The sequence below is a fragment of the Myxocyprinus asiaticus genome, chromosome 38 (genome assembly GCF_019703515.2).
Source record: "Myxocyprinus asiaticus isolate MX2 ecotype Aquarium Trade chromosome 38, UBuf_Myxa_2, whole genome shotgun sequence".
Lineage (NCBI taxonomy): Eukaryota > Metazoa > Chordata > Actinopteri > Cypriniformes > Catostomidae > Myxocyprinus > Myxocyprinus asiaticus.
In genome coordinates this window covers 12,587,370-12,614,012 of record NC_059381.1, presented here as the reverse complement: position 1 = coordinate 12,614,012, position 26,643 = coordinate 12,587,370, and the positions used below count along the sequence as shown (strand labels likewise).

The 26,643-nt window shown below is 37.6% G+C and overlaps 1 protein-coding gene across 1 annotated transcript in view; it reads left to right on the top strand.

Annotated features, from left to right (window-relative positions):
- The first annotated feature begins 13,841 nt into the window (after positions 1 to 13,841).
- tnfrsfa (tumor necrosis factor receptor superfamily, member a) overlaps positions 13,842 to 26,643 on the top strand; it is a 36,633-nt gene continuing 23,831 nt past the window's right edge. The window contains exon 1 of the mRNA XM_051677092.1: positions 13,842 to 14,075. Coding sequence (XP_051533052.1) covers positions 14,046 to 14,075 — 30 coding nt within the window. The 5' untranslated portion in view covers positions 13,842 to 14,045. The remainder of the gene's footprint in view (positions 14,076 to 26,643) is intronic.

Below are 26,643 nucleotides of genomic sequence, written 5' to 3'. Positions count from 1 at the left end.
TTACCGTAGCCTTTCTGTCAGCTCAAACCAGTCTGGCCATTCTCCGTTGACATCTCTCATTAACAAGGCGTTTCTGTCCACAGACTGCCACTCACTAGATGTTTTTTTTTTTTGTTTGTTTTTGGCACCATTCTGAGCAAACTATAGAGACTGTTGTGCATGAAAATCCCAGGAGATCAGCAGTTACAGAAATACTCAAACCAGCACGTCTGGCACCAACAATCATGCCACAGTTGAAATCACTGAGATCACAATTTTTTCCCCCCATTCTGATGGTTGATGTGAACATTACCTGAAGCTCCTGACTCGTATATGCTTGATTTTGTGCATTGCATTGCAGACACACGATTGGTTGATTAGATAATCGCATGAATAAGTAGGTGGAAAGGTGTTCCTAATAAAGTGCTCAGTGAGTGTATATAATTATATTAATTTATTCATTTGTTTTAATATTAATAATAACAACTTTTCAGTTTTTCTTTGAATTTTTTTTACAATTCATTTATTTTTTATAATTATTCATATGTATATACATATATTTACTTCTTTATTTATTTGTTTTAATACTAATAATAACTAAAGTCTTTTCTTTTAAAATTGTATGACAAATGTATTTATGTATTTAAATATTCATAGGTAACACTTTGCAATAGGTTCCATTCATTAGGTATCCTGAACAAACAATTAAAAATATATTTTTTACAACATTTATTAGTCTTTGTTAATGTTAGTTAATAAAAATGCAATTGTTCATTGTTAGTTTATGTGAGTTCATAGTGTATTAACTAATGTTAACATATACAACTTTTGATTTTAAAAATGTATTAGTATATTATGTTGAAATTGACATTAACTAAGATTAATAAATGCAGTAAAAGTTCATTGTTAATTCATGTTAACTAATGTTGTTAACTAATGTTAACAAATGGAACCTTATTGTAAGTGTTACCTATTCATATATTGTATATATATATATATATATTTATTTATTTATAAAAAATAAAAAATAAAATCTTGGTGAATTTATAATCATTCTCTGCACCTCTTGGTATATTCTGGTGCCCACCTGCGGGGGCCCATCTCACTTTTTGAAAACCACTGATCTAAGTGAATTATCAGAAAATAATCGTTTTTTTAAGACTTGTATCTGGAAAGTTGAAAAGTGCATTTAATTTTAAGAGCATATTGAAAAACAGATGCTGAGAGCTTGTATAATGCAGATGACTCAGAGATATCCTTTGGGAGCTGTTGGGGGTTTATTTTTAGGCTTGTGGCTGGTTTGTTTCTCAGTGAATTGTCGGTGTTGATGACTGTAAGGGGTAAATGAAGGGATGTGCGGATGTGAAGGCTCGCTAGAACATTCTGGAACAAAATGGAGAGTGCAAACAGAGTCGCATGTATGAGACAGTGATGTATTGTGCATATGACAGTGTTTCTGTCCATATGGTTCTAAAACTCAACTCACACACTATGGAGTGTCACATTTGTAGACAAACATGGTCCCATGTTGCGTCTGTCACATGGTTTGTAGACAAGTTCAAGTCAACACTTGAGAAACAATGAGAAGGCATCACTAGATTGGCCTGTGACGCTCAGGAAGTTTTTCTTCCCTTTATTTTCCCTCCGTTTTCCTCCTTGGCTTCGACCCGGTTCAGAGCTGCAACCCCCATCCCTTCCCCCCTCCCTATGTCATTTCCCATCTGCACTGAAAGAAAATGCATGCTTATAGTTTATTGGCAGGTTAAATTATGTCATCAGATTAAAATCAACAGCATAATACAAATTAGAGATGTCAGTTGTGAATAAAGGAATAGTATTTGTTGTGGTGGGGTATAGCTGGCAAAATGAAGGAAATGACAAGTCAGTTCCACGCTTTCAACCTGTTTAATTTCCACTTATGGAGTAAATACGACTCTGTTGTTCCACACACTATGCATTTTAAGTAATATTTGGGCAGATTTGTGATTGGCATATCTTTTGGTAATTTATGTGGTTTTGCAATAAACTTTAAAATGTAGGAGTGTGGGTGTATGCACTTTAGTAAAAGCAAAGGACTGTACAGGTGTTTGTGGGCTGTGCCGTTTTGGTTTTGTCAAGCATGACTCATTTCCTGCTTTTGAGAATATCCCATTAGCCCCACACACGTGTGTGAGGTCAAGCACAGGAAGGGATGTGAAAGGAGACAAAAACTTTATTTTCTTCTTTGAGCGAGGAAGTGACAAACAATTTCTTTAGCGTTCAGCCTAACAGCTTTCACAGAAGTGTGTTCCTTAGACATCCTCGTAAGTGGTGCTATCAATGAATAATCATCCAGCTTACAGCTACCACAACATTCACTTAACATTTAATCAAGAATGAGGTTAACTAGAAATAATGACATAATTTTCATTTTTGGGTGAACTGTTCCTTTAAGGAAGAAACCATCTCTTATAACATAAATGCTAAAAATGTAAGTACTTTCTTAATTTGAAAGGGATGAGCTTCAATGTAAAAGAAAAAAGAAAACCTTCAGTCAACAGGTGAAAGGTAAGTCTTTCTCTTTTTTTTTGCAGGGCATTAACAAAGGCTCTTCCGGTGAGTCATGCTTGCAATCTTGATTGTAACTTTAGTAAATCAAAACTGTGTATCCCAGTATTTGTCAATGCCATGCTCAACATCCTCACATGTTCTTGAAAACATATACTCAGATATGATTTATAAAATATCAAAATATATATATGTTGTCAATGTTGATTCTGCTGTCTCCACATTTACAGGAGAGAAGAGCATGTTGCTGCACAGATTATTTGGTGTGACTTAAGGGACACATCCTTCAGTCCAGACAAGAGTATCCTGGTGTCAACCCAGGTTAACCGCCACCATCCTGTATTCTGTCAAACATAATCTACTTGTTCCCCTCTGATTTCCTACTTCTGCTCCTTCTCCAACAAAAATCAATTTGCAAATGTTTGTGCAACATCTTCCAGCATTCCAAACAATGTCCTTGGACTCACCCAAAACCTTTCCCCTTCAAAAGAAATGAAGGCAAGAGAGGAGGAGGCACAGAAAGAATCTCCACTTAACTCAAACAGTTCAAGTAAAAATATGTGATAATTAGGCCTGTCCCACAGTAAATCATTGTGAAGGACTCCACAAACAGAAGGGAAGGAGGACACAGGGAAGCGGGTTTTCCAGACTCAGGTAAGGCTTTTAATCGGCCACTTCAATGCTTTACAGCTTTACAAACTCAACAGTCTCAGAGTCACGTAGGCACTCAAACTCATTAGCTTCATGAATGTAAACACATTGGCTTCACAAACATAAACACATCAGCTTCCATGAGCACTGCAGGCTCACTTGTGTCAGACTCTCTCTGCCTCTCTGCTGGTGGTGTGGCCTTTTATATGCCACTCTCCCCATGCTCACTGGAATTAGAGACAGGTGTTAGACATAATCTAGCTCAGGTGTAAGCACCCTTACTGCTTTCTCTCTCTCCAGACAGACGGTCGACCACGCTCCCACTGCCACATATCTCCACCATCCGACTCAGTCCGGGGAGCCATCCGGCCTGTCTACCACCCCCCCATTTCTGGAAAGGAAGTTGGCGACAGCCATCTGTGCCCCTGGTCTGTGGACCACCTTGAATTTAAAGGGCTGGAGAGCGGTATTAAGAGCTGGGTTGTATCTTCCTTTGTTTGAGCATCCTGCGTCACTCTATACAACCACTCGTTTATAACTGTGAAATAGGGATATGAAAGTGCGACACCCGGCCGGAGCTGTTGACCATCGATCACTCTCACTTGGTCGAAGGCATGCTTGAGGGATTCGTTTCACGTCTGCTCCAAAGGGAAATCCCCTTTGGGAAATCCCCTGAGGATGGGAGGGGCCGCAGCCTCTCCCCCCTCACGTCATCCTGACTTGGAACTGACGAAGACGGCACATTTCACATCTCGTCACTTTTGTGCAGGACCCATCTGCGCATATTCCCTTTAATACATTTATAAATTCAGGCCAATTAGTCCCCAAAATCAGCGGATGGGTGAGGTGGGAACTAACCGTGGCCTCCACTCTGTGTTTTTTTCCCCGGAATTTAATCACAAGTGTCACCACAGGGTAGTTGTGAATATCCTCATGCACACACTTTACCCTCACCATTTTAGCTGTGCCCAAAGCCTCATGTTGAACCAAGCGTTAGTGGATAGTGGTTTGATTACAACCCGTGTCCACCAACGCATGGTGAGTAACCCCCTTGACACTTACCGGTATCTGGTACGCTCCGGCCTGGTCGGGGGCAGCCTGCGGAGTATCGGGGATCTGGACCACCGTCCCCAGCTCCATCACAGGGCATTGATCCCGGAAGTGTCCCGGATCCCTGCAACTCCAACAGGCTGGCCCAGGCGCCACGCCCGCAACTGCGTCGGTGGACACTTCCACCTGAGGGGGAGAGCAGCGGGGCACTGTAGATGCTGGGGGCGGTGCAAACCCCTGCGCACGGGGAACTGGTCTCGGTGGTGGGGATCCTCACCTCCACGGGGCAGGAACGGGCTCTGGAGAAAGAGCAGAGTGAGAGGGAAGAGGGGAGGGGGAAGAGAACGGGGAACACACAGGGGGAGGGGAGAGAGAGTAGGAAGGCTCTTCCGCCCTCGGGGACCATATGGTCCTCCGCCCTCCAGCAACGCCGGGCGGTGGCACTGGACCCACTCCGCCGTTCCTTTTGGCAGTCTATGGATTAGCTGCTCCAGCACCACCTGGTCGATCACTCCCATGAGCTGGGCTTCCCCGGACAGCAACGGGAGGAGCCTGGCTGCCCACTTGTCACGCGGCCAGCCCCAGATCTCCGCGGTTCGCTCGAAAATATCGAGGAAGGCTTCTGGGTCGTCTTCCGCCCCCATCTTCAAGAGCGTGGGTAGGGGCAGGGGGCTGTGGTTGTCCATGGTCACGGTAGGGGCTCTCTCCTGGCTGAGGAGGCTCCGGATCGCATGCCGGTCCTCTGCTTGAGCTCTTAGCATCTCGAAGAACCAGCGGTCTTGGTCTTGGCGAAGCTCAAGCAGGGATTGTTGGTGGGACTGGTGTAGGCCAGCGAAGGACTGGAGGATCTCTACCAACTGCGAGGACTCCATGGGGCGTACTCCTCCTGTGAAGGACTCCACAAACAGAAGGAAAGGAGGACACAGGGAAGTGGGTTTTCCAGATTCAGATAAGGTTTTTAAATCGGCCACTTCAGTGCTTTACAGCTTCACAAACTCAACAGTCTCAGAGTCACGTAGGCACTCAAACTCATTAGCTTCACGAACATAAACACATCAGCTTCCACGAGCACTGTAGGCTCCCTTGTGCCAGACTCTCCCTGCCTCTCTGCTGGTGGCGTGGCCGTTTATTTGCCGCTCTCCCCATGCTCACTGGAATTAGAGACAGGTGTTAGACATAATCTAGCTCAGGTGTAAGCGCCCTTACCGCTTTCTCTCTCTCTGGATGGATGCTTGACCACGCCCCTGCTGCCACAATACTCTAGGCATGCTGAGTTTTTTTTATTATTAACAGACATAAAAAGCAGTTTCATAAAGGGGAGATACAATACAATTCTTCATATAAATTCACTCACCATTCATCTAAGTTTCACGATCGAGGGGTACAGGGACAAAAAAATAATAAATAAATAAATGAAACCAAAAAGTGTAGTGCAAAAAAGAACACTGTATTTCAACAGGCCGACTACGCCACCCCGAAGGCCTGATACCGGGGAATCGCCCTAGACAAGTTAGGAGCACACAAGGCTCACAGGTTCATATCAGTTGGAGTCAGGCACGAGACATGAGTAAGGTACAAAAGAAAATCAATTTTATTGAAACAATCATCACAAAAGATGCAAAAATACAAAATAAGAAAAGAAAAAACTCAGACAACAAAATACACAATTATTTCAAATACAAATTGGGGTCAGCGCACAAGGGGTCTTCCCTGATCTCCTAAAAAAAATAAATAAATAAATAAATAAAAAGAAATAAATTAAAAAAATATAAGAGGGCACCGCAGCCACACGTGCACTCACACCACACTTAGCACATGACACATCAGTATTGTGCACAGCAACCACTACAAGCACCACCACCAGGAGGAAGAGGAGGTAAACAGAGATCAGGTAGCCTAACTTCTTGCCGCCCCAATTCTGTAACAAAAAGAAAACAAATTATACGACACACGAAAGGAACAGACATACACAACAACATTCAATTTAAATGAACATAACGTAAACAAGGAGAGGGCAACCCTCCGTAACCCAAAAGTAAGTGATGGGGGACAATAGAAAGAAAACAAAATAATTATTGGACCCAAAAGCACACAGCACTCCCATCAATAGTACAAAGTACTATTATACAAATAATAATACAGAGATGTACTCTCGTCACATTTTGGGGGAATACATACCAAGCTGTTACCTCGTAATTATCACATGGAGCGCCCTTGGGTCAATAGGAATTCAGTTAAACACACAAAACAGACCAAAACACATACATCAAAACAAAGAAACCATCCCCTATAACCACAGATTACAAGGCAAACAGACAAACGCAACTTTAAATAAATAATAAACAAAATCAGAGTTTAAAGTAAAACAAAAAGAATCAAACCAAACAATAAAAATAGACACGGTTACGACTGGAAAAAATGAGCATCAAGCACACCCAGAATGAGTCTCATTATGTTCTGGATGACCAATACTAGTCAGAGCTAGAATGAAGGCAACAGACAGTAGTCAGCGATGAAGTTGAAGCGGTGTCGCAGTGGAGACAGTCACTAGTCCAGATTAGTCCCACAGCGCAGCTCACGCTGTGAAATCGTTAACACTCAGCGAAGTACCCGCAGCAAAACAGTCATTCGAGCAACGTAATTTATCGTAGCCTCTCGCTAAACACTCAGATTAGCCCACCGCAACATTAGCCAGGCATATTGGAAACACCTAAGTTAAAACACACGGGAACAAATAAAGAGGTAACTTACCAAGCGAGCTCGCAGTACATTGATAAGTTCAGTGTGAAAGTTGGAAAAGACACCTGAAAGATGTTTACTGTCTTACAATGCTCCTCATTCCCTTCACGGAAAGAAGCTTGCAGACGGAGACAATCATCAACGAGGGTCTACAGTATAGCTCCTCAGTCCACTAAACCAAACAAGCCCATATCACCCTGAACAACAAGGATAGCCCGCAATATAGTCGCTAGCTCGCAGCACTTACCTCTAGAGCACTCGCACACAGTACCGGAAAAGGCAGCGACGCAATGACGCTTAGGATGACGCACATCCAGGTAGCACACACACTGCGTATTTATAGCCTACGTAACCAGGACTAATCACTACCTGATGATCAACATCAGGTGGAGTAATTGCCTACTGCTACATACAAGTCACCATTCACTCTCATTTAATGGAAAAAATACGCTGTGAAAGTAAACGGTGACTGAGGCTAACATTCTGCCTAACACTTCCTTCTGTGTTCCTCAGATGAAAGAAAGTCACATGGGTATGGAACAACATGAGGGTGAGTAAATGATGACAGAATTTTCATTTTTAGGTGAACTATCCCTCTAACAAATGTGTATTTTTCCTTCATAAGTAAGAAGAAGAGATTTTATTTTCTTCTTTTACAAACAACAAACAAATAATTTTTTAAAGATAATATGTTTCAGCAGATTTTTATTACAGGTCAGTGCAATCAGTGAGTCATAAGACATATTTAAGTCTTAAAGGTGCATAATAACTAAAAACAAGATTTAACTGATGTTACCTTGGCTTTGGCGAGTGATTTTTTTCAAAAAGCTAATTTTATATGTTATCAGTTACGGGGAAGCAAATGATACAACTTAAGAACAAGACCACAGTGTCATTAATTTAAATAATTTTATGTAATGGTACAAAATTAACGTGTAGTTGATTCCAATTCAACATTATAAAAAATGCTGAATTATTTTCTGCCCGATCCTCTCATGTTCTCTTTGAACTCTCAAAACACTAGCGATTAAGTAATGAAGCTCTTTTTGTTTTTGTTTACAAATGTATGTGTGTGAGAGACTGAAAGAAAGAATTTGCAGAGGGTGTCTCATTCATAGTCAGACTTGGCTAATTAGGATAGTGTGAAAAGTAGCAATGAGATGTCTGTAAGCAACATTGCAATGCAAGGTCAATTTTAATTCATCAGTGTGTGTGAGTGGCATTCTCTGTGGCTGGCCACAGGCATTACTCATACAACTATGCTGAGGGAGCCCTACCCACAATGTGAACAATAATGCCTCTGCAGTGTTTTCCAAATTTTTTCCACTCAAAACAGCAGACAACATGCCCAACATGTCATCACAGGTTTACCACAATGCTTATATGCTCATTACATGTGCTGAAATGTATTTATCAGAAAGGCCTGTCAAGGTAACTGAAACTTTGATAAGCCTGTATGACATGGCTTTATCCAAGCATCAAATCCATACTTATAACTATGTGCAGTGTTTCCTATAGAATTCAGCTGTTGCAGTGGGGGGAAACATCTTTAATAATAATATAATTTTTATAGAAAATTGGTAACTATTTTATATTATACATATCTTAGTAACATTTTAGTGTTTACATTTATTTAATAACAAAAACATTTATTGCAAAAATTTCTGTAGTTTGCTACACATTGTCGTATGAAAACTGAACAACACTGATTCGGTGTGTTCATTCATTCAAGAATTCATCAGACTGTGTACTTTGTAATGGGGCCTACTTTTCCCTCATTATTTTTTGAAGCCCATTAATGCCCAATATGTGTGCCCAATAATGGTTATTATTACTACATTAAGTAATTACAGAAATATATTACAATTGTAATTTAGTAATTAATAATACCTATATTATTATACAAGCTATAGGATCTGGTTAAACCCTCAAACCTTTATTTTGGTGGAAAATTGCAGGAACTTTCTGTGTGAAGTGGCATTGTCAATAGCCTTGAATGAGAGTCTCATTCCACATATGGTAAAATGATCTTCTCCTTTTTTCCTCAAAAACCTGGTGTCATAGGGTTGTTTTAGATTTGTATAGTAATTTGTAGTGGCCAATTAAAGTCAGTTGGAAGCACTGTAAATGTAACACGCTCAGTACAGTTTACCAAAGCGAATGTTTTGTTGTTGTTGTTTTGCGTTATTTCGCAGCAAGCACTCTTTTTATATCATTACATTCAATTCAGACTGCAAACTCACAACTTGGGCATCAGTCTTTGAGCTCTCCTGCTGAAAAGCATAGCAGGAAACACTGCTATGTGCATTTATAAACAGTAACTGTTTGAAAGTGGAACACTTGTGCATGCACATCAAGAAACATTTTACACAGTTTTACGTTCTTCACAGCTAAAATTTTAGGAGAAACATCTGAGAAAGTTGATACATAAACTATTTAACTCTGCTTTTATTTTATTAATAATAACAGTATTATTTTCATTTATTCTAGATATTTTATTTTTTTAAGTGTGTGGATATCTGAGTGAATGTAAACTTTATATACTGAAGAATAACGGTCTCTCTCCCTACTTTTCTCTCTTGGTTACCTGAATTTCTTTTATTTTCCAGGCCTCATTAGATTAAACTTTCTTGCATAGCTTGCATACCAGGTTGTCAGTGCATCCTCTGCCACCTTTTTGCCGATGTTTAGCAGGACTTCTGAGGCGAGGTGACATGCATAAACATATCCATGTGTCTTAAAGAGAAGGCATGCCAAATCTCCTTGTAACTTATTTTTATAAAATGTGTCTGATTTTTTCACTATAACAAAAATTTTGTCAGTGATAAAACTGAGCATGCTCAAAAGCCTGCATGTTCTACCTTCACCACCAAACTTGACATTGTATGTGCTCAATGTTTAAAAATGCAAGTTGCTCTGACTGATAAAAGTTGATTTTATTGATTGTTTTAAGTAAACTTACTTTTTTCGACATTAGATAGTTCAATCAACTTTTAAAATTAAGCTTTTCTGACAAAGTTGAAGTTGGATTTTTTACAGTGTGTGACAACTGCAAGCATAGAAACAATAACTTTGTGTTCTAACCTTGTGAATCCAAATCCAGAGAACCCAATCAGTTTCTCCAGAGAGTAGTACACAATCCCAAACTTAACTTTCCTTGCAAATCTTTGCCTAAACAACCCAAATTATCTTAAATCAACGTACAAGAACACATTTTAATATACAGGCCTTCTTTGTTGTCTATAGAGGGTCTGATTCTTGGTTACGATGGTTTGCAAGAGAGAGAGATATGAGTGGTTATGCTAATATATTTATATTTATTCTCTTTTATTTATATTTATTAACTTCCAGTGCATTCATGGTATGCACTGATTGTATCATTTTGTGTGTTCCCCGAAAATCGAGCTAAGAACCTAACCAAGTTCATCAATGTATTGCACTTGGTGCAATTTAGCAATGGAAGTAAAAACACCTGGAAAAATTTCAAAGTTACCTTCTTACCCACCTGTTCAGCCCTCGGGAGAATGATTCATCTTATTTATGGAGGTTTACCTCACTTTTTTAATCAGGTGTTGTCAGCAGAATATATGAAACACGTCATACAGGTTGTTTCTATAGATAACAATCTTGATGGAACATTGATTTTACAAGTGTTATTAATGAATGATGCATGTTTGCCTGTGAGACGACAATGAATATTTTGTTTAAAATTTACATAAGTAAATTACAAAAATTGGGTAATACTTTTTTGAGCTTACAAGTATTAAATGTCATTGGCAGTGAACTCACAAACATGAACACAATGAGTTAATCTGACATACAACCCCAATTCCGAAAAAGTTGGGACAGTATTAAAAAGGCTAATAAAAACAAAAAGGAGTGATTTGTAATTATATTCACCCTTTACTATATTTAAAGCACTACAACTACACATTATATGATGTTGTTCCATGTGAATTTCATTGTTTTTTTTAAAATGTGCAGTAATTTCAAATCAGATGATTGCAACACGCTCCAAAAAAGTTGAGACAGAGGCAATTTAAGACTAACAACAATTTGATGAGTTGAAATAACAAGGCGATGCGAAACAGGAGATGTTAAAGGTGAGGCAATTGTGTCATAGTACAGTATACAGTATAAAGGAGCCTCCAAAAACAGCCTAGTCCTTCAAGAGCAAGGATCATTTGTGACTTGTCAATTTGCCAAAAGATGCTTCAGCAAATAATCCAGCACTTTGAGAACAATGCTCCCCAAAGACAAATTGGAAGGATTTTGGCCATTTCACCCTACAGTGCACAATATAGTTAAAAGAGTCAAGAAATCTGGTCAAATCTCGGTGCGTAAAGGGCTAGACGAAAACCACTTCTGAATGCGTGTGATCTCTGATCAATCAGACGTCACTGTCTTAAAAAACGTCATTCATCTGTAATGGACATCATGAACATGGGTTTGGGATAACTTTAGTAAACCTATGTTAGTCAACACCACTCGCCGCTGCATCGACAGATGCAAGTTAAGACTTTACTATGCAAAGCAGAATCCCTACATCAACACTGTCCAGAAGCTCTGCCGACTTCTCTGGGCTCGGTCTCATCTTAGATGGAAAGTAGATCAGTGGAACTGTATTTTTTGGATTTGAAGAGTCCACATTTTAAAAAGTTTTTGAAAAACACAGCCATCACGTTATCTGGGCCACAGAGGAAAAGGGCCATCCAAGCTGTTATTGTGCAGCTGAAGACCTACATAATGGATGATTGGGGGAAAATTCAATGTTCTAAACCGAACAAACTTGTGCCTTCAGTGCCCAAATGCTAAATAAGTGTTTGTAGAAGAAATAGTGATGTTTCACAGCGGAAAACACTTGACTGTCCCAACTTTTTTGGAGCATGTTCCAATCATCTGATTTGAAATTACTGTACATTTTCAAAAAACAATGACATTCACAAGAAAAAACATCATATAATGTGTAGTTGTAGTGCTTTCAGTATAGCATAGAGTGAAAATAATTTACAAATCACTCCTTTTTGTTTTTATTTGCATTTTTCATATTGTCCCAACTTTTTCGGAAATGGGGTTGTACATACGAGAGAGAGGCCATGTTTGTTCTACTATAACAAAACTGAGTATACCAATTCTGAGCCATTTAAAACCTGTTATTGTGTGAGCTTTGTGATAAGGCAATTTATCTCATTCTGTATTCGCACCTTTACAAATGAACAAATGAAGCATAGCAGATCTCGTCAGTTATGAGGGCATGATTTCACAATATGTGCACATTGCATCAGAGGCTTGGCATGAAGGATCACCTCCTACCTTCTGTGCAGAAAGAAAAATTCCCCTTCTATCACCCCCTCAAAATCTTTTTAAGGGAAATTGTTAATTTATAATAGCAGTTTTCAGGTGTGTTCAGGTAATGTTGATGGCAATCCATCATGAATGCAGCATTGTTAGCCCACACAGCAGCAATCAACTTGGTACTTTTTACTTAACCCTTGTGAGTCAATAAAAAAAAGTTACTCAGAGGTCCTTCAAGGACAAAAAATGTCCACATAAAAAAAAAAAAATAAAAAAAATCTATTAATATTATTTTCCACTTTCAATTAGTTAATTTTTTAACCAACATCAGTCCTGATCATAACTACCAAATATACATTTTCAGGATTTTATCCCTTTAAATGCCAGTTTATTTATATAATGCCACTGTTGTTTTTTACACACACATTTCTCAGTACACACAAAACACACACTGACATCCATACCAACACACCCACACATTTTTAGCTGCATCATTTATTCAGTTGGCCTGCAGTGCTCTATAATACAGCAAACAGAAAATAGGAAAGAAGCATGTATTTGCTCCATAGGCTAAACATGAGAAAAATGGTGCCATCTGGTGGAAAATATTAAAAAATGTGAATTTTGAAGCCAGGGTTCCGGAATGAAAGCATAACATCACAGAATTCATGATTTTATGCTTTAATGGCACTAGGATCAAATATTGCAGTTTTAATGGGTTTCAGTGGGGACATTTTTGTCCTGAAAGTCCTGAATGTAACTATTTTGTGTACACAGTGTATTATAGATGTATTTTAGGAACACATAAACACAAAATTATCCATAAATAAATAATGAAATAAAGAAAAAAGAAAAAAAAAAAGACAAAAATGAAAAGACAAAAATGTTGCAAAGGTCGCGCAAGGGTTAAGTTAATTTTTGCCAGAATAGAAGGAACAAAATAAGATTATGTTGATTAAATTTGTCTAATTTGTGTAATAGCTAGAGTAAGGTTTTGTAAAATGGTTAGGTATTTGCCTACAAACTATCCTAATTCTACCCCTACTCTGATCTTTTTCAGTCAACTGAAACAGATATTTTGCGTTTATATACAGTATCTATAATAGACCTGTTTCACAGACTGTGACGAGTGTTTCCGCCTTGTAGCGTAAATCTAGCAAACTTTTTTATATGATATTTTTTGAATACTGAGCGTAAGTTTATAACATTATTCTTTGTGTTATATTACCCTGGAATTAGTTTAAAAAAAAAAAAAAAAATTACCACAGAAATTAAAAAATATATATATATATTACAGATGCTGAGAGAGTGACAGCAAACTTGGCATCTTCTCCCATCTGACTGTCTTAATCCACCGCTCCCGGGTTTTTTTTTTTTTTAATTTTTTTTTATGCAAATAAGACATAAGAGAAGATATTGCCGAAATAAGCACTAGCCTAGAGACAGTACCATATAAATCTCAGCTCTCTCATTAGCCTACGGCCAAACCTTCGCTCTGATTGGTCGATGCAATGACGTTCCGTGACGTTGAACGCTCTTTGTAACTTTCTTTTATTTTTTTTATCTTGACTGAACTGAGAGTAGCATTTCACCAAACTCGTTGCCCCGTAAAAGTTGACGACAATGTCTCGATTCTGAAAGGCCGTCTTACATGCATTGGATGCATTTTTAATTTAGCTGTTACCACTTATTTTAATAGTTTGGTCTTAAAACTTTTTTCCGGAAGGTGGAAAGGAATCTTTTAGTAGTTGGAAACTTTGAAAAACCCAAGCCATCCTCATAGGATGGACAAATCAACAACGATGAAAGTCATGGTAAGAAATATTATCAATATATTTAAGTTTTTTTATTTAATTTTTTACTTGGTTTATTACTCTGAAATGACTTGTCGCCAACATATTCACCGAACGTGTTTTTGCGTCCGTCTGCGCTGTTTTTCAGTTGTTTTCTCACTTTTTTTTCTTTTTTTTCCAGCGTCCCGCGCTGGTGTGTAGCGATTTTTTTTTTTATGTCTTGTCATGTTAAAATGTATTTCAACTGATAAAACGCGCCTCGAGACACTTGCGTTCTGTTCTTTTCGTTGCTTTGTGGTCTGAACGGCCTCTTTTAGATTCGTCGTTGATGAGAATTCCTAGTCTGATCTGTCATGCCACTCTACGCTTTGGCTGGTTACGAAGTCAATGTCATAGTGTGCTGCTTTATTAAACTTCACCGAACAGGCGAATAGTCAAACGGCAGACGGTGGGCCAGAGGCTCCTTTTTATTCATTGACTCTTGCTTAATCGCTTTGATGTATTTTTCGTATAAAATAGAAAGTTTGCCCTCAAATGTGTTAGTAAATGTCAATAATGAACTCTCTTTTTAGCACACTGTCTGAATTGCGCACGCAGTTAGGCCATGCTGAACTGAACATTCCTATCTTTTAGTGGTTTGCTATGACAAGAACCTAGTATTAGTCACAGACGTTTAATTATGACCAGAATATTTTGTATTGATATGGATTTATTGATTTCATGACTAAATACATACTCAAACTATTTGAATACACTCTTATTATTATCATCATTATTTTTTATAATTTTAGCCTCAACCTAGAGATCTGTTTACCTAGACAGCATTATAAGCATCATAGGCAACTCACTATGGTTTGAGGCACAGCCTTACCTTGTGGTGTTTTTTGGGACCTTTTTATGATAAACTAAGCAGTTTCCAGTCTTTTCGTCTCAAATGAAACCTCATCATTGGAGTGTTTTCTGAGAGTAGTGCCAGTGTTAAGTTTATTCCACACTGAAAGAGCCATTCACTGCCCTTCTGTTGTTTTTTTCCAGCTCTGTGCTGCCAAAAGTGCCACCATAAAAACGCTTCACTCGCTGAATGCAGAGACTCACCTTTAAAACTTTCCTCTGAGCCCATAGCCACACTTTTGCTCATACTGCGTATCCTTAACTAAAAAGTCTATACACCATGCTCTAAAGATAGTGTATTGCAGAGGCTCTCAACTGACCTATATCTTACATAAGACATTAAGGTGCGACCCAACGTAATGGTAAATCCGTAACCAATAACCAATTAATGTAGTCTGGGTCGTATAGTCTTTTACGTTGTGTACATTTATTATGTGCTTTTATGTTTATTTTGCTACTCTTACTATGCACAATTAGATGGTTGGTTGCATTTGATCATTTATCATATTCAACCCTGTCAGAACAGAACCATCTTTGGGCCGTGATCCACCAGGTGTATTGATACTACTAAGGAAGGTTGGTGCTTTGAACGTGTGTGTAATTGTGGGGCATTTAACAAAGATTAGATAATGAAATCATGATCATAGAAATAAGTGATAGTTTTAAAGGGATAGTTCACCCAAAAATTACAATTCTCTCATTTAGTCACCATAATGCCATCCCAGATGTGTATCACATTTTCATCTGCTGATTAAAAAAAGGTTTTTAGAAGAATATTTCAGCTCTGTTGGTCCAGTGAATGGATACCAAAAATTTTAAGCTCCAAAAGAGCATAAAGGCAGCATAAAAGTAATTCATAAAACTCCAGTGGTTTAATCTATGTCTTCAGAAGCAATATGATAATTGTGGGTGAGAAACAGATCAATATTTAAGTCATTTTTTACTAACAGTCTCCACTTTCACATTCTTTTTTTGTTTATGGTGATTTGCAAACTTCGTGCATATCGCCACTAGGGTTGCAGTGGTTTTCCGGTTTCACGATATACCACGGTATGAAAATTGACGATTATTATACTATGTACATTTGCTTGTCTACGGTATTGAGAAAGAAAATGCAACCGGACGGAGAATCTCACCTGAGCGTGCGCATCTCCTTTCCTCCTCGACTGCCTGTCAGACTCATTAACTTGACCCACACACACATATGCAGCGGAGAAAATGTCAGAGAGAAGTGAGACGAGGGGGCCTGACATAAGTGAGTGTGTGTGTGAGTTAAAGCAATGTTTCTCAACTGGTGGGTCTCAGGTCTATTTGGACTGGGTCGTGGACAGCAGGGAAAGTACAATGCCATGGTTCTCCCATTGAAGATATTTCAGCGGCCGCCCAAGTGATAGCCTATCTAGGACTGCTGAGGCAGATTTTATGATAATCTCGCAATCAGCTAAAGGCTTCTCATCTGCACTTTCAAACGAGTCTAACGGAACCAGCTCGCGATCATGATATACTCGTCTCTTTGGTGCACGCGTGCAACAACCGGGCTTCCCTCGATATTGTGGAGCACAGACCTCAAAACTGATGTGACCAATTTCAATTTTAGTGAGACTTTTCTAGTTTAAAGCATTATGGAGGTAGTCAAGTTGAACCTCTCAAACAGTAGGCAGCCCTGACATGCCAAACAGCACTGAGGAGGAAAAGAGCAACACTGTGCTGTGTGCTATTTTTTTATTATTGTTTATTATACATCACCTTTACAAAATTGTTTCACGATTTTACATGAGTAAAAGTAACCGTTATATTTTGACAAAAGATTATAGTTTCATATGAAATAATTTAAAAGTAGAATCTATTAGACTTCATTTTATATCAACAATGGCAGTTGTCGTTAAAGTTTCAAGATGTGTTTCAGCTAGTACTTATTTTTTCATAAATACTATAATTTATTATTATTATTATTATTACTATATTTAACACTAGCTACACTGACCTAACCATGGTAATGAGGTGCCTTTCCTCCTGTGTAATATGTATGTTCTGTCTGAATTATGTTTGAAATTAGGAAACAAACGGGATAATAATGGGCTCATAGAAGTAAATATGCTCTTCAGTTTTTAAAAGGGGGGAGAGAAAACTTCCTGTAGATTTTGTTGTTGACGTCAACAACAAAAATAATGTCACTTGATGCATGTCCTTGTACTTGAAAACCATGAACAAAACTATAGTAAATAGTATCGTAAAAATAAAAGGAAATGCGACCCAGGATACATTAAATACGTTACGTTTTTACTATGGTGGATCGCCACTTGATTTCCAATGTAAAATCTGGGTCCTGAAGCAAAACCAGTTGAGAACCACTGAGTTAAAGGTACAGACAGGAGCAGTCTGGCTGTGGTGTCGTGCACCTACGGTATATGTTAATTGTTAATAATCATAGGACATTACGTTAAAAGCTCACACAGCTGATGTTATTTTTCATGTAGTAGTTAATTTAACATGCTATGCTAACATGTAAACTAACATGCTTTAGTTATATAACATGTTATAGTTACATGCTATTTTATAATTCGGTTTATTATTAGAATTCTGTTAGCTGTCTTATTTATTTTCAAAAGGGAGACTTTTTTTACATATACTTCCATTAAAAAAAAAAATGGTTTCAAGTTTCAGTTATAATAAAGTGTTTGTTCCATAATAATCTCATACCGTTGCAACGCTAATCGCCACCTACTGGGCAGGGAGGAGAATTTATGGTAAAAACGGAATTAAATATTTATCTGTTCCTCACCCACACTTATAAAGATATAGATTTAACTACTGGGGTCGTATGGGTTACTTTTATGCTGCTTTTATGTGCATTTTGGAGCTTACAAATTTTGGTACCTATTCACTTGCATTGTGAGGACCTACAGAGCTGAAATATTCTTCTAGAAATCTTTCTGTTCAGCAGAAGAAAGTAAGTCATGCACATCTGGGATGGCATGAGGGTGAGTAAATGATGAGATTTTTCATTTTTGGGTGAACTATCCCTTTTATGTCCAGACCTAATTGTTATTGTTACCGTAACAATCTCTATTTGATGTCAACCCATTTTCCCGATTAGCCTCAGGTGAACTCACCACAGATTGGAGCCAAGTGGTTATTCTTTATGTGTTTATTTAAATGAAAGGGCAGAGATTGTTTGCAATGTGACTGTTTATGCCTTCTGTAAACTTTGCTTAGTTATGAATCTGCTCTGGTTGGTTGGTTACTGGATGGAGATAGTTCATCCTTGCCAGTCTGCATAGCTCACACATTCCTAGGCCAGTGAGAGCGGATGGGGAGGGGGGTGGATGGAGGCGTACGGCTCCCACTGTAAACTTCCTATCAACACAGATGGTAGTGACAGGAATCAGGTCTTTGTATACTTTTTCCAACCACACACACACACACAAACATTTTGCATTTAATTAGAATAGCTAAAGGGTGCCTACTTGCAGTTTTTGCCATTTTCTCACTCTTTTTTGCCATGTCAAGTTTAGAACAGATTTTCTCTCTTACTCCATTTTCCCCTCTCGACTTTATTTGCTCACTCACACTCTTTAGATATTATCAAATTGTGCTCTCCTGGGTGTGGGCATGGAACGATATCTCTCCAGGCCACTCTGAAAGTCGCTCTGAAATCCAAACAGGACATGTGCTTCATACTTTGGGATCCACAAGAAAGACTCCAGAGCGGGGGTCCACATCCCGCTGCTCGTTATGAGCCTTTTAAAGCCTCTTTCCACCATCAGATGTTTATAGAATCCACATTTACGAGCAGACAGGAAGGGAGAAGATGGCTAGATGCAATTAAACGCAAGGCTCATTATCAGAGTAATCAGAACGGTGTGGGAGTGTGTGTTAGAAATTTTGCAGTATATGTTGCTTTGTCTGTTCTGTACCCACAATAAACAAACTGGGTACTTAGGCCCATTACTTAGTTGATACTGAGATGACAAGCACATTTGTCCTATCTTAAAGTTTTGGGGCTATATTGAGGGTTTTCAATCATGGAAAACCTGGAAATATCAGAGAGTTTTAAAGTTGTGATTTTCAGGCCTGTAAAATAGTAAAAAAAAATTGTGGAATTTATTTGTATTTTTTTGGTAGAGAATATACTTTTATCTAGTTTTGCTCAAGCTTTTTTCTTCCCCACCCCCCCCCCCCCTCCTAGCATAAAAACATCAGTTTGTCTGTAGAAAGACTAGCCTAATTGGAGACATTTGTACACTAAAAAGTATAATTGTTTAAATATGTTAGGCTAATTACAAATATTGGACTTAACATACCATTGAAAATCTGCCTTGGAATCTCTATGAAATAAAAAAACTCCTTATCCAGTAGGCTAATTATGAATAACTAGAAAGGTTGTGGAAAAATCATGGCACTTCATTGATCAAAAAATGTAGAAACTAATGGTCGACCGATGCAATATCTAGAGAGCAGGATGGCGATATAAATGCTGATAAACATAATACAATTTAACAACAACAAATCAGATGTACACAAAGTTTCAAAAGTGAAACAAATATTTTTTTTAATGGAATATTTCCTCAAATTTGTATAAACTTGAGAAGAAAGAGCCTTGAAAACAAAGTGTTTACTATCCATTGAGAAAGCTATTGGTAGATTTTGAAACTGACACAAGTGAAAGTGAACACACTTGTTAATCGGCCAAGGGAACACTGTTATGGGCCGATGCAGATAATCGCAAAATGGTAAAATATTGACCAATATATCGGCCTATCACTAGTAAGAACCCTGTATTATTTGAGTGTGTTGTTTTGTTGATGCTTTCAATTACATAAAATATACCTTTTACATGTGAAAAAATTATTTATTTTTCTTTCTCGTGACGTAATATGAGAGAAAATATTTTTTTTACAGTCAGTGTGAAAGCATCTTGATTTTGTGTGGGTTTGTGTCCAGGAATCTATCTAATGTTTTTTCTTTCTTTTGCCATTTAGCTCTAATTAGAAGAGGTGAGTTGAGTCTGTCAGTGTTTAATTTATTTCTAAGGTGGCCACACCTTACAGGTCACTGCACCCAGATTCAGTATCTGAACTGGAGATGTGTTACATATAGGCTATTACAATGTACCTGCTATTCAGCCACCCTTCTATTCAGTTCCCATTGACTCCAGTTAAAACGCTGATAGTGTGCTTATTGTGTATGCTTGTTCCTCTGTGTGTGTGTGTTCACACATACCCCCTATCCAGTGTCTTCGAACAATAACTACCTGCTGCTTTTACTTTAAAATTTAACAGTCATTAGCGATCCATTGAAAACAACACCCATTCTGTCCTTCATTCTTATGTTTTCTCCTCCCATGATTCTACAAGTGAATCACAGATTGGATAACCTGCCACTGTGGCAAACAGGCTTGAATTGATTTAGGGTTTGTGCTTAAATATAGGAAATTACATGATGGTGTTATGCCTCATTTAAGAGGATGGTGTCGGTCACACCTTGGAATACCATGAGTATTCACCTTGAAGGTGGGAATATTCCTGTAAATCCTTATCTTATTATTGTGTCACCATTCTGGCCACCATTCAGTTGCACTGTATGGACTTACAGAGCTGAAATATTCTTCTACAAATCTTCGTTTGTGTTCAGCAGAAGAAAGACGTACATCTCTGTGTAAATGATGAGAGAATTTTATTTTTGGGTGAACAATATATATATATATATATATATATATATATATATATATATATATATATATATGCATGCATGCACTGATCAACCACAACATTAAAACCACCTACCTAATATTGTGAAGGTCCCCCTCGTGCCGCTAAAACAGCGCCAACCCACATCTCCGAGCAGCATTCTGAGATGCTATTCTTCTCACCACAATTGTACAGAGCAGTTATTTGAGTTACCGTAGACTTTGTCAGTTCGAACCAGTCTGGCAATTCTCTGTTGACCTCTCTCATCATCAAGGCGTTTCCATCCACAGAACTGCTGCTCACTGGGTGTTTTTTGTTTTTGGCACCATTCTGAATAAATTCTAGAGACTGTTGTGTGTGTGTGTGTGTGAAAATCCCAGGAGATCAGCAGTTACATAATCAATGAAAATTTATTTTACCCTTGATCAGCACAGAAATACTCAAACCAGCCCGTCTGGCACCAACAATAATCCTTGTGATTATCTAATCAGCGTGTGGCAGCAGTGCAGTGCATAAATCAGGCAGATATGTGTCCAGAGCTTCAGCTATTTTTCACATCAACCATCAGAATGGGGAAAAAATGTGATCTCAGTGATTTGGATTGTGGCATGATTGTTGGTGCCAGATGGGCTGGTTTGAGTATTTCTGTGCTGATCAAGGGTAAAATAAATTTTCATTGATTTAATTCCCTTTAAATACCCGTTCTTTAATTTACAATCAGATTTATTCAAATACACAGCAAGGATGTGGTAAAGAAACTGCTCAACCGAAACATTAGCTGAACAGTTCTTAAAGAGACAGTACCATTTTAACGTTTGTTATACATAATGCAAACTCAATGTAAATACTTGTAAATACTACAAATTATGCATACAAAAAACAAGAATGTGACAATGTGTATTAAATGTGTACATGTGCATATATTTAAAGGGGCAATAATACATTATGAAATATTTTAACTTCATCAAACACTTCAACTATTGAAGAATATAACAAATAGGCACCTACAGCATCTATGCATTGGTTTGGTGAAACTTGGCAAAGAGTTTAGGCATCTTTTTTTTTTAACTCATCTGAATTATGGTGTTTTCCATTTAGAAGTGATCATCCCTACACAATATTTCCTTCAAAGCCTGAGCTTCGAAGGGCTGAAAGGTGTGGGGTCATTTGTTCATTTTATTGTAAATTCCATTTGGAACGACCTTACAGCTTGGCTACCATTATTATTCTCCCATCAAAAAAGCCCTGTGAAGGCATCATTTAAGCCAAAATCCCCTAGACTACATTACATTGACAGAATGTTCAAATGAGCTAATAGTCTGTTTTTGAATGTTCGTGATTTCAAACTTCAGCTGTCAAAACTTATACACAAGCCCTTTAATCTGCTTTAAGATGCTTTCTTTCTCTTACTGTAAAACCTGTAAACATTTCTAACTTGAAGCATTTAAAAGTATTTTAAACTTTCAGACAAGGTTTTGTCAAACCAACATTATAGTCTATATCAACAAATTTTACATCTAGTTTAATCCGACTTTTGTACCACACAAAATAAAAACATCAATGTCTACTTTTTCCAAACCACCTAAGCTCAGTTATTTTTTGTAATAAATGTTTTTGTTCGACAGCACTTTTCAAACAAAGTATAAAGCTCAACCCTATAAAGCCTAACATATGAAATAATAGTCAGAATTGTTTTTTTTTTAAACTATTTAAAATGGTTTTTATATAAAATAATGAAACTGTAAGCAAGCACATGTTGCTTTAATTCAATGAATACTAATTTTGAAATATCAGTACCAATGTAAACGTTATTGTTAATTTTACTTGATCAAAATCAGCAAAGATTTCACATCAAAAGACGAGTGCATCACAATATGAAGGTAGCCATTTTGGAAATTATATTACAAGGTCTTCTACTTCAAGAAGAGCATGGAAACTTTCACCAGGAGGCAGTAGACATCTAGTGTATTGCATACAACCAGGTTTTCAGCAAAGTTTTGATGATGTTGACAATGTAGAGGATTTAGAAAGTCATGTATCAAATATGATACCTATGAAAAAGTCCTATAAGAGGGCTAGGGACCCTCATACCCACAGGGCCCTATTGAGGGGGCCTTTTATAAGCTGAGGGCCCACATCTTCAAGTGTATATAAATATTTGTTTTCAGAGTTGATAGGCACTGGCCCCATTGGCCCGTTCCGTAATACACATATGCTCGGACGTGGCAGCAATTATTGATTATGAAAATGATGATCGATGGTGATCATGCATGATGTGATTTCTCTCTTAATTAGAAATTCGGTGATGAGTACGGTGAAAAAGAGTTATATTTTGGTCAGTTCTCACCCAAAACCAACTGGATCACTTCAGAAGACATGAATTAAACCACTGGAGTCTGATGGCTTTTATGCTGACTTTATCTCCTTTTTGAAGCTTTTGGAGTTCTGGTCACCATTCACTTGCATTGTATGGACCTACAGAGCTGAAAAATTCTTCTAAAAATCTTTGTTTGTGTTCAGCAGAAGAGAGAAAGTCATACAAATTTGGGATGGCATGAGGGTAAGTAAATTATGAGAGAATTTTCTTTTTGGGTGAACTATCCCTTTAAAGGGCTTACAAACTTCAAAGGCTTAACTTTGCACAGTAAATACTTAAAAATAAATCCGAAATGGTGTATTCTATTCATGTATAATTTAACTCTTTACACTGCACTTCTAGAATTACTTGAGTCTGACATTTGCAGATGCCTGAATTAATGTTCACCTTGAATAGGTCAAAGAATGCATTGAGCGTAAAAACAGAGCAGCCGGTACTGCACCTCCTGCCCGTGTGAGAGATGGGAAAGGCATTCGGCATAAAGCCTCCGTCTAATGTGAGCTCACTGAGCTGAGGCTAGGTAATGAGTGAGGCAGCTCAGCATGGTGTTGGCCTAATGTCATGGGAAGATGTTTTTCAGGCTTAAAATGCCAAATTACACAATTTATATTGTACATTAGTGGCTCTGCTGATCGTACTGTATCTCAATTGAGTGCAATTAACCGTTTTTTTTGTTTTTTTTTTGTGCAAGGTGTGTTTGTTATTGTCGCAAACTGGGGAAATTGTTGCAGCTTTTCTTTTACTAGGGATATGAATGGTTAAAAGATTAGCCAAAAGAAGAGTGAAGGTTATCGTAGCTCTCCAATAAAATCTTACGAAATTCGTTCGACTTGTTCTTGATAATCAATTAGGCTGCCATACAAAGAGATGAGACTCTGAGTCATCTTGACTTAAAGCTTTTTATTGGACGAGACTTTGATCTCTGACGCATAGTCAGACTATTTACTTCTTGAAGTTTCCATGGAAGGGGCTGTGAAGAAATGGAAATATTTCATGGTAATTACATATGGGAAGGAGGGGTTGAGGTTGTGATTTCACTTTGGCTTTGGCTGCCATTAACTACGTTTCCATCCAAGTGTTTGTTTGTTTTTTGTGACAAAAAGTGTAGTGCATCAAAAAGTTTACCGATATAGCTGATGGAAACGCAAATTATCGCTAAAATTTCACAAGTGTCGACATAATATTTTTCCATTTAACTCTAGCGCATAAACTCTTTCGATCCTTCAAATGTCATGAAAAACTGGTTTGGAAACACTTGTAGTGTCACATGACAGAATTTACTCCAATCGTTAGCCTGTGTTAATCATGATGACAAGGTATACATCCTTGAAAGCCAGTTAATTGTACGTGAAGCATTACTCGCACTGTTATGGATTGGTCTTAACGGCATACCTGCACAGATCCAATGCTGCAAACACATCTGCGTCATGACACTTCCAGGAGTGCCAACACAATTATCTTTTATCATGCACCTGTCATCGACAAGTGCACGGAGAACAAATGAATGGCAACTCCTTGTGATTAATTTAATCACGGTAGCCATCTGTTTATTAAAGTTGCTTTTGCACACCATTCAAAATAATAGTCGACAGTCATGAAATTAGCCCACAATACATAAAACATATTTCTGTGCACAAAGATGTCTTAAATTTATAATAATACACAATACTAGGAGAAAAGCATCAGTGTGCTTTTTAGGAACACTAACATAGCCCAATTCTATAAAATTATTGTTTAGCTTACTTTTGAAAAAAATGCCAGCAAAATTCCCTGTAATAAATTAACAAATGAAAAATTATATTGTTAGGCCTATATACCTGCCTTTTCTTTACACAAACTTAAATTAGAAAAAAGTCGGCTGAATGACATTCTCAGAATGTTTTACACTCTTTTTTTCAAGACTATAAACTATCAGAACTTTTTGTCCAATGCTGAGTTCACTTTCAGAAAACTAGCTTTTGAACATTTTAAAACTTTTAAAATGTTTAAATCTAACCCTCTTTACCTCTGATCACATTTGCTGAGCTAATTCAGAAAATGTACATTTCATTATGATGCTAAAATTAATTTGAGATGACAATCAAATTCAGTTGGTCGTTAAAAGTTGCTAAACAAATATGCAGGACATAATGCAGTTATGTTGGCATTGCTTTAGATTAGATAATTGTTCAAAAAAGCCTATTGAATATCAGGAATGTATCATATGTAAACCCTGATATTACACCGCATCAATTTTTATTTAATAGCTGTGCACACAGCATATATACATCTTATACTAGACCAGAAGTTTTCCCCCACTACATGGTACAGGTTGCCAGCTTGAACAGGGCCATGACGATTCACTTTAGGGTCGGAACCGGTGGCAACCTGTGATCAGGACTTAGGTAGAGTGCACAACATCAGGACCAATATTATAGTCCTATCAGAAGGGCAACTGCTCCCTTTTGATTGCAGTTCCTCTTCTGATTGCATTTATTTGTGAAATTAAAATGACAGTAAGCTGGCTAATTTCAATGAATTGTCTCAATACTCTCCCCATTTTACAAAGACTTTGGGGGGGGGATTAGGGACACCTGGGGGGCGAAAGGTACACAATTAGCGATATACACACATTTCTCTATGGAAACAGCTTAAGGGCAGATTTCTTTTGCAATAAACAACAAAATGTTTTTTAAGCATGACGTCATCATGCACACCATTTTTATTTAAAAATAAAAAAAAATTTGTTTTTTGCATTTTTCATTTTGTCGATAACAAAAGAGTGCGAAAAGTGGATGGAAACTAGGTTATTGTCAGGATTAAACTTTTAGTACTCGTCCTGTGGCATTTTATCGCTTCCCACCTAACTAAGTTCTACTTTTTGCCAAAAAAGAAACCATATCAAAGTTTGGGTAAATTTAATATACTTCTATTAAATATATTCTGCCTGTGAGCCCAAACCAGTTGTAATGGAAGACATAAAGCATGCTAACTAGATTTATCAGAGAAAAGAAAGTTATCTCTTCACGGTTCAGAGCAAAATAAGACTTTGAAATTATACAAAATTAAGGTGGTTGGCCCCATTTTTTTTAGTTAAAGGGATGGTTCACCCAAAAATATAAATTATTTTATTTACTCACTCTCGTCGTTTTGAAACCCGTATGTCTTGCTTTGTTCAATTGAACACAAAAGGAGAAATTTAACAAAATGGGCATGGGGCTCCATTCCATACAATGAAAGTGAGTGGTGACCAAGGGCTATCAAGCAACAAAAAAGACAAATAAGAATCATAAAAGTATGACTCATGCACTGTATTGGGTGAGAAACAGACTGAAATTAGACTGAGACTGAAAAGGTCAAGGTCACTATTCATTTTTATTTGAAAACTTTTAATTTTACTAAACTTCATGAAAAATATATATTTCTAGACTCGGGTTGTATCAGCAATTTTTTTTAATGGTTTGTTAAACATTTCCAACCAACTCCGCCTCCTATTTAAGGTGTGAAATTGTCTGATCAACGCAGTCACTTTGTACTTTACTCGCGAGTTGTGCAGAACCGCAAAGTGGTTTTATGCAGGAAGTGCACAGTAAATCACTGATATTTTTTTATCTCTCTTTCTTTGTTCTTTCATCATATTTGTCTTTCTCAT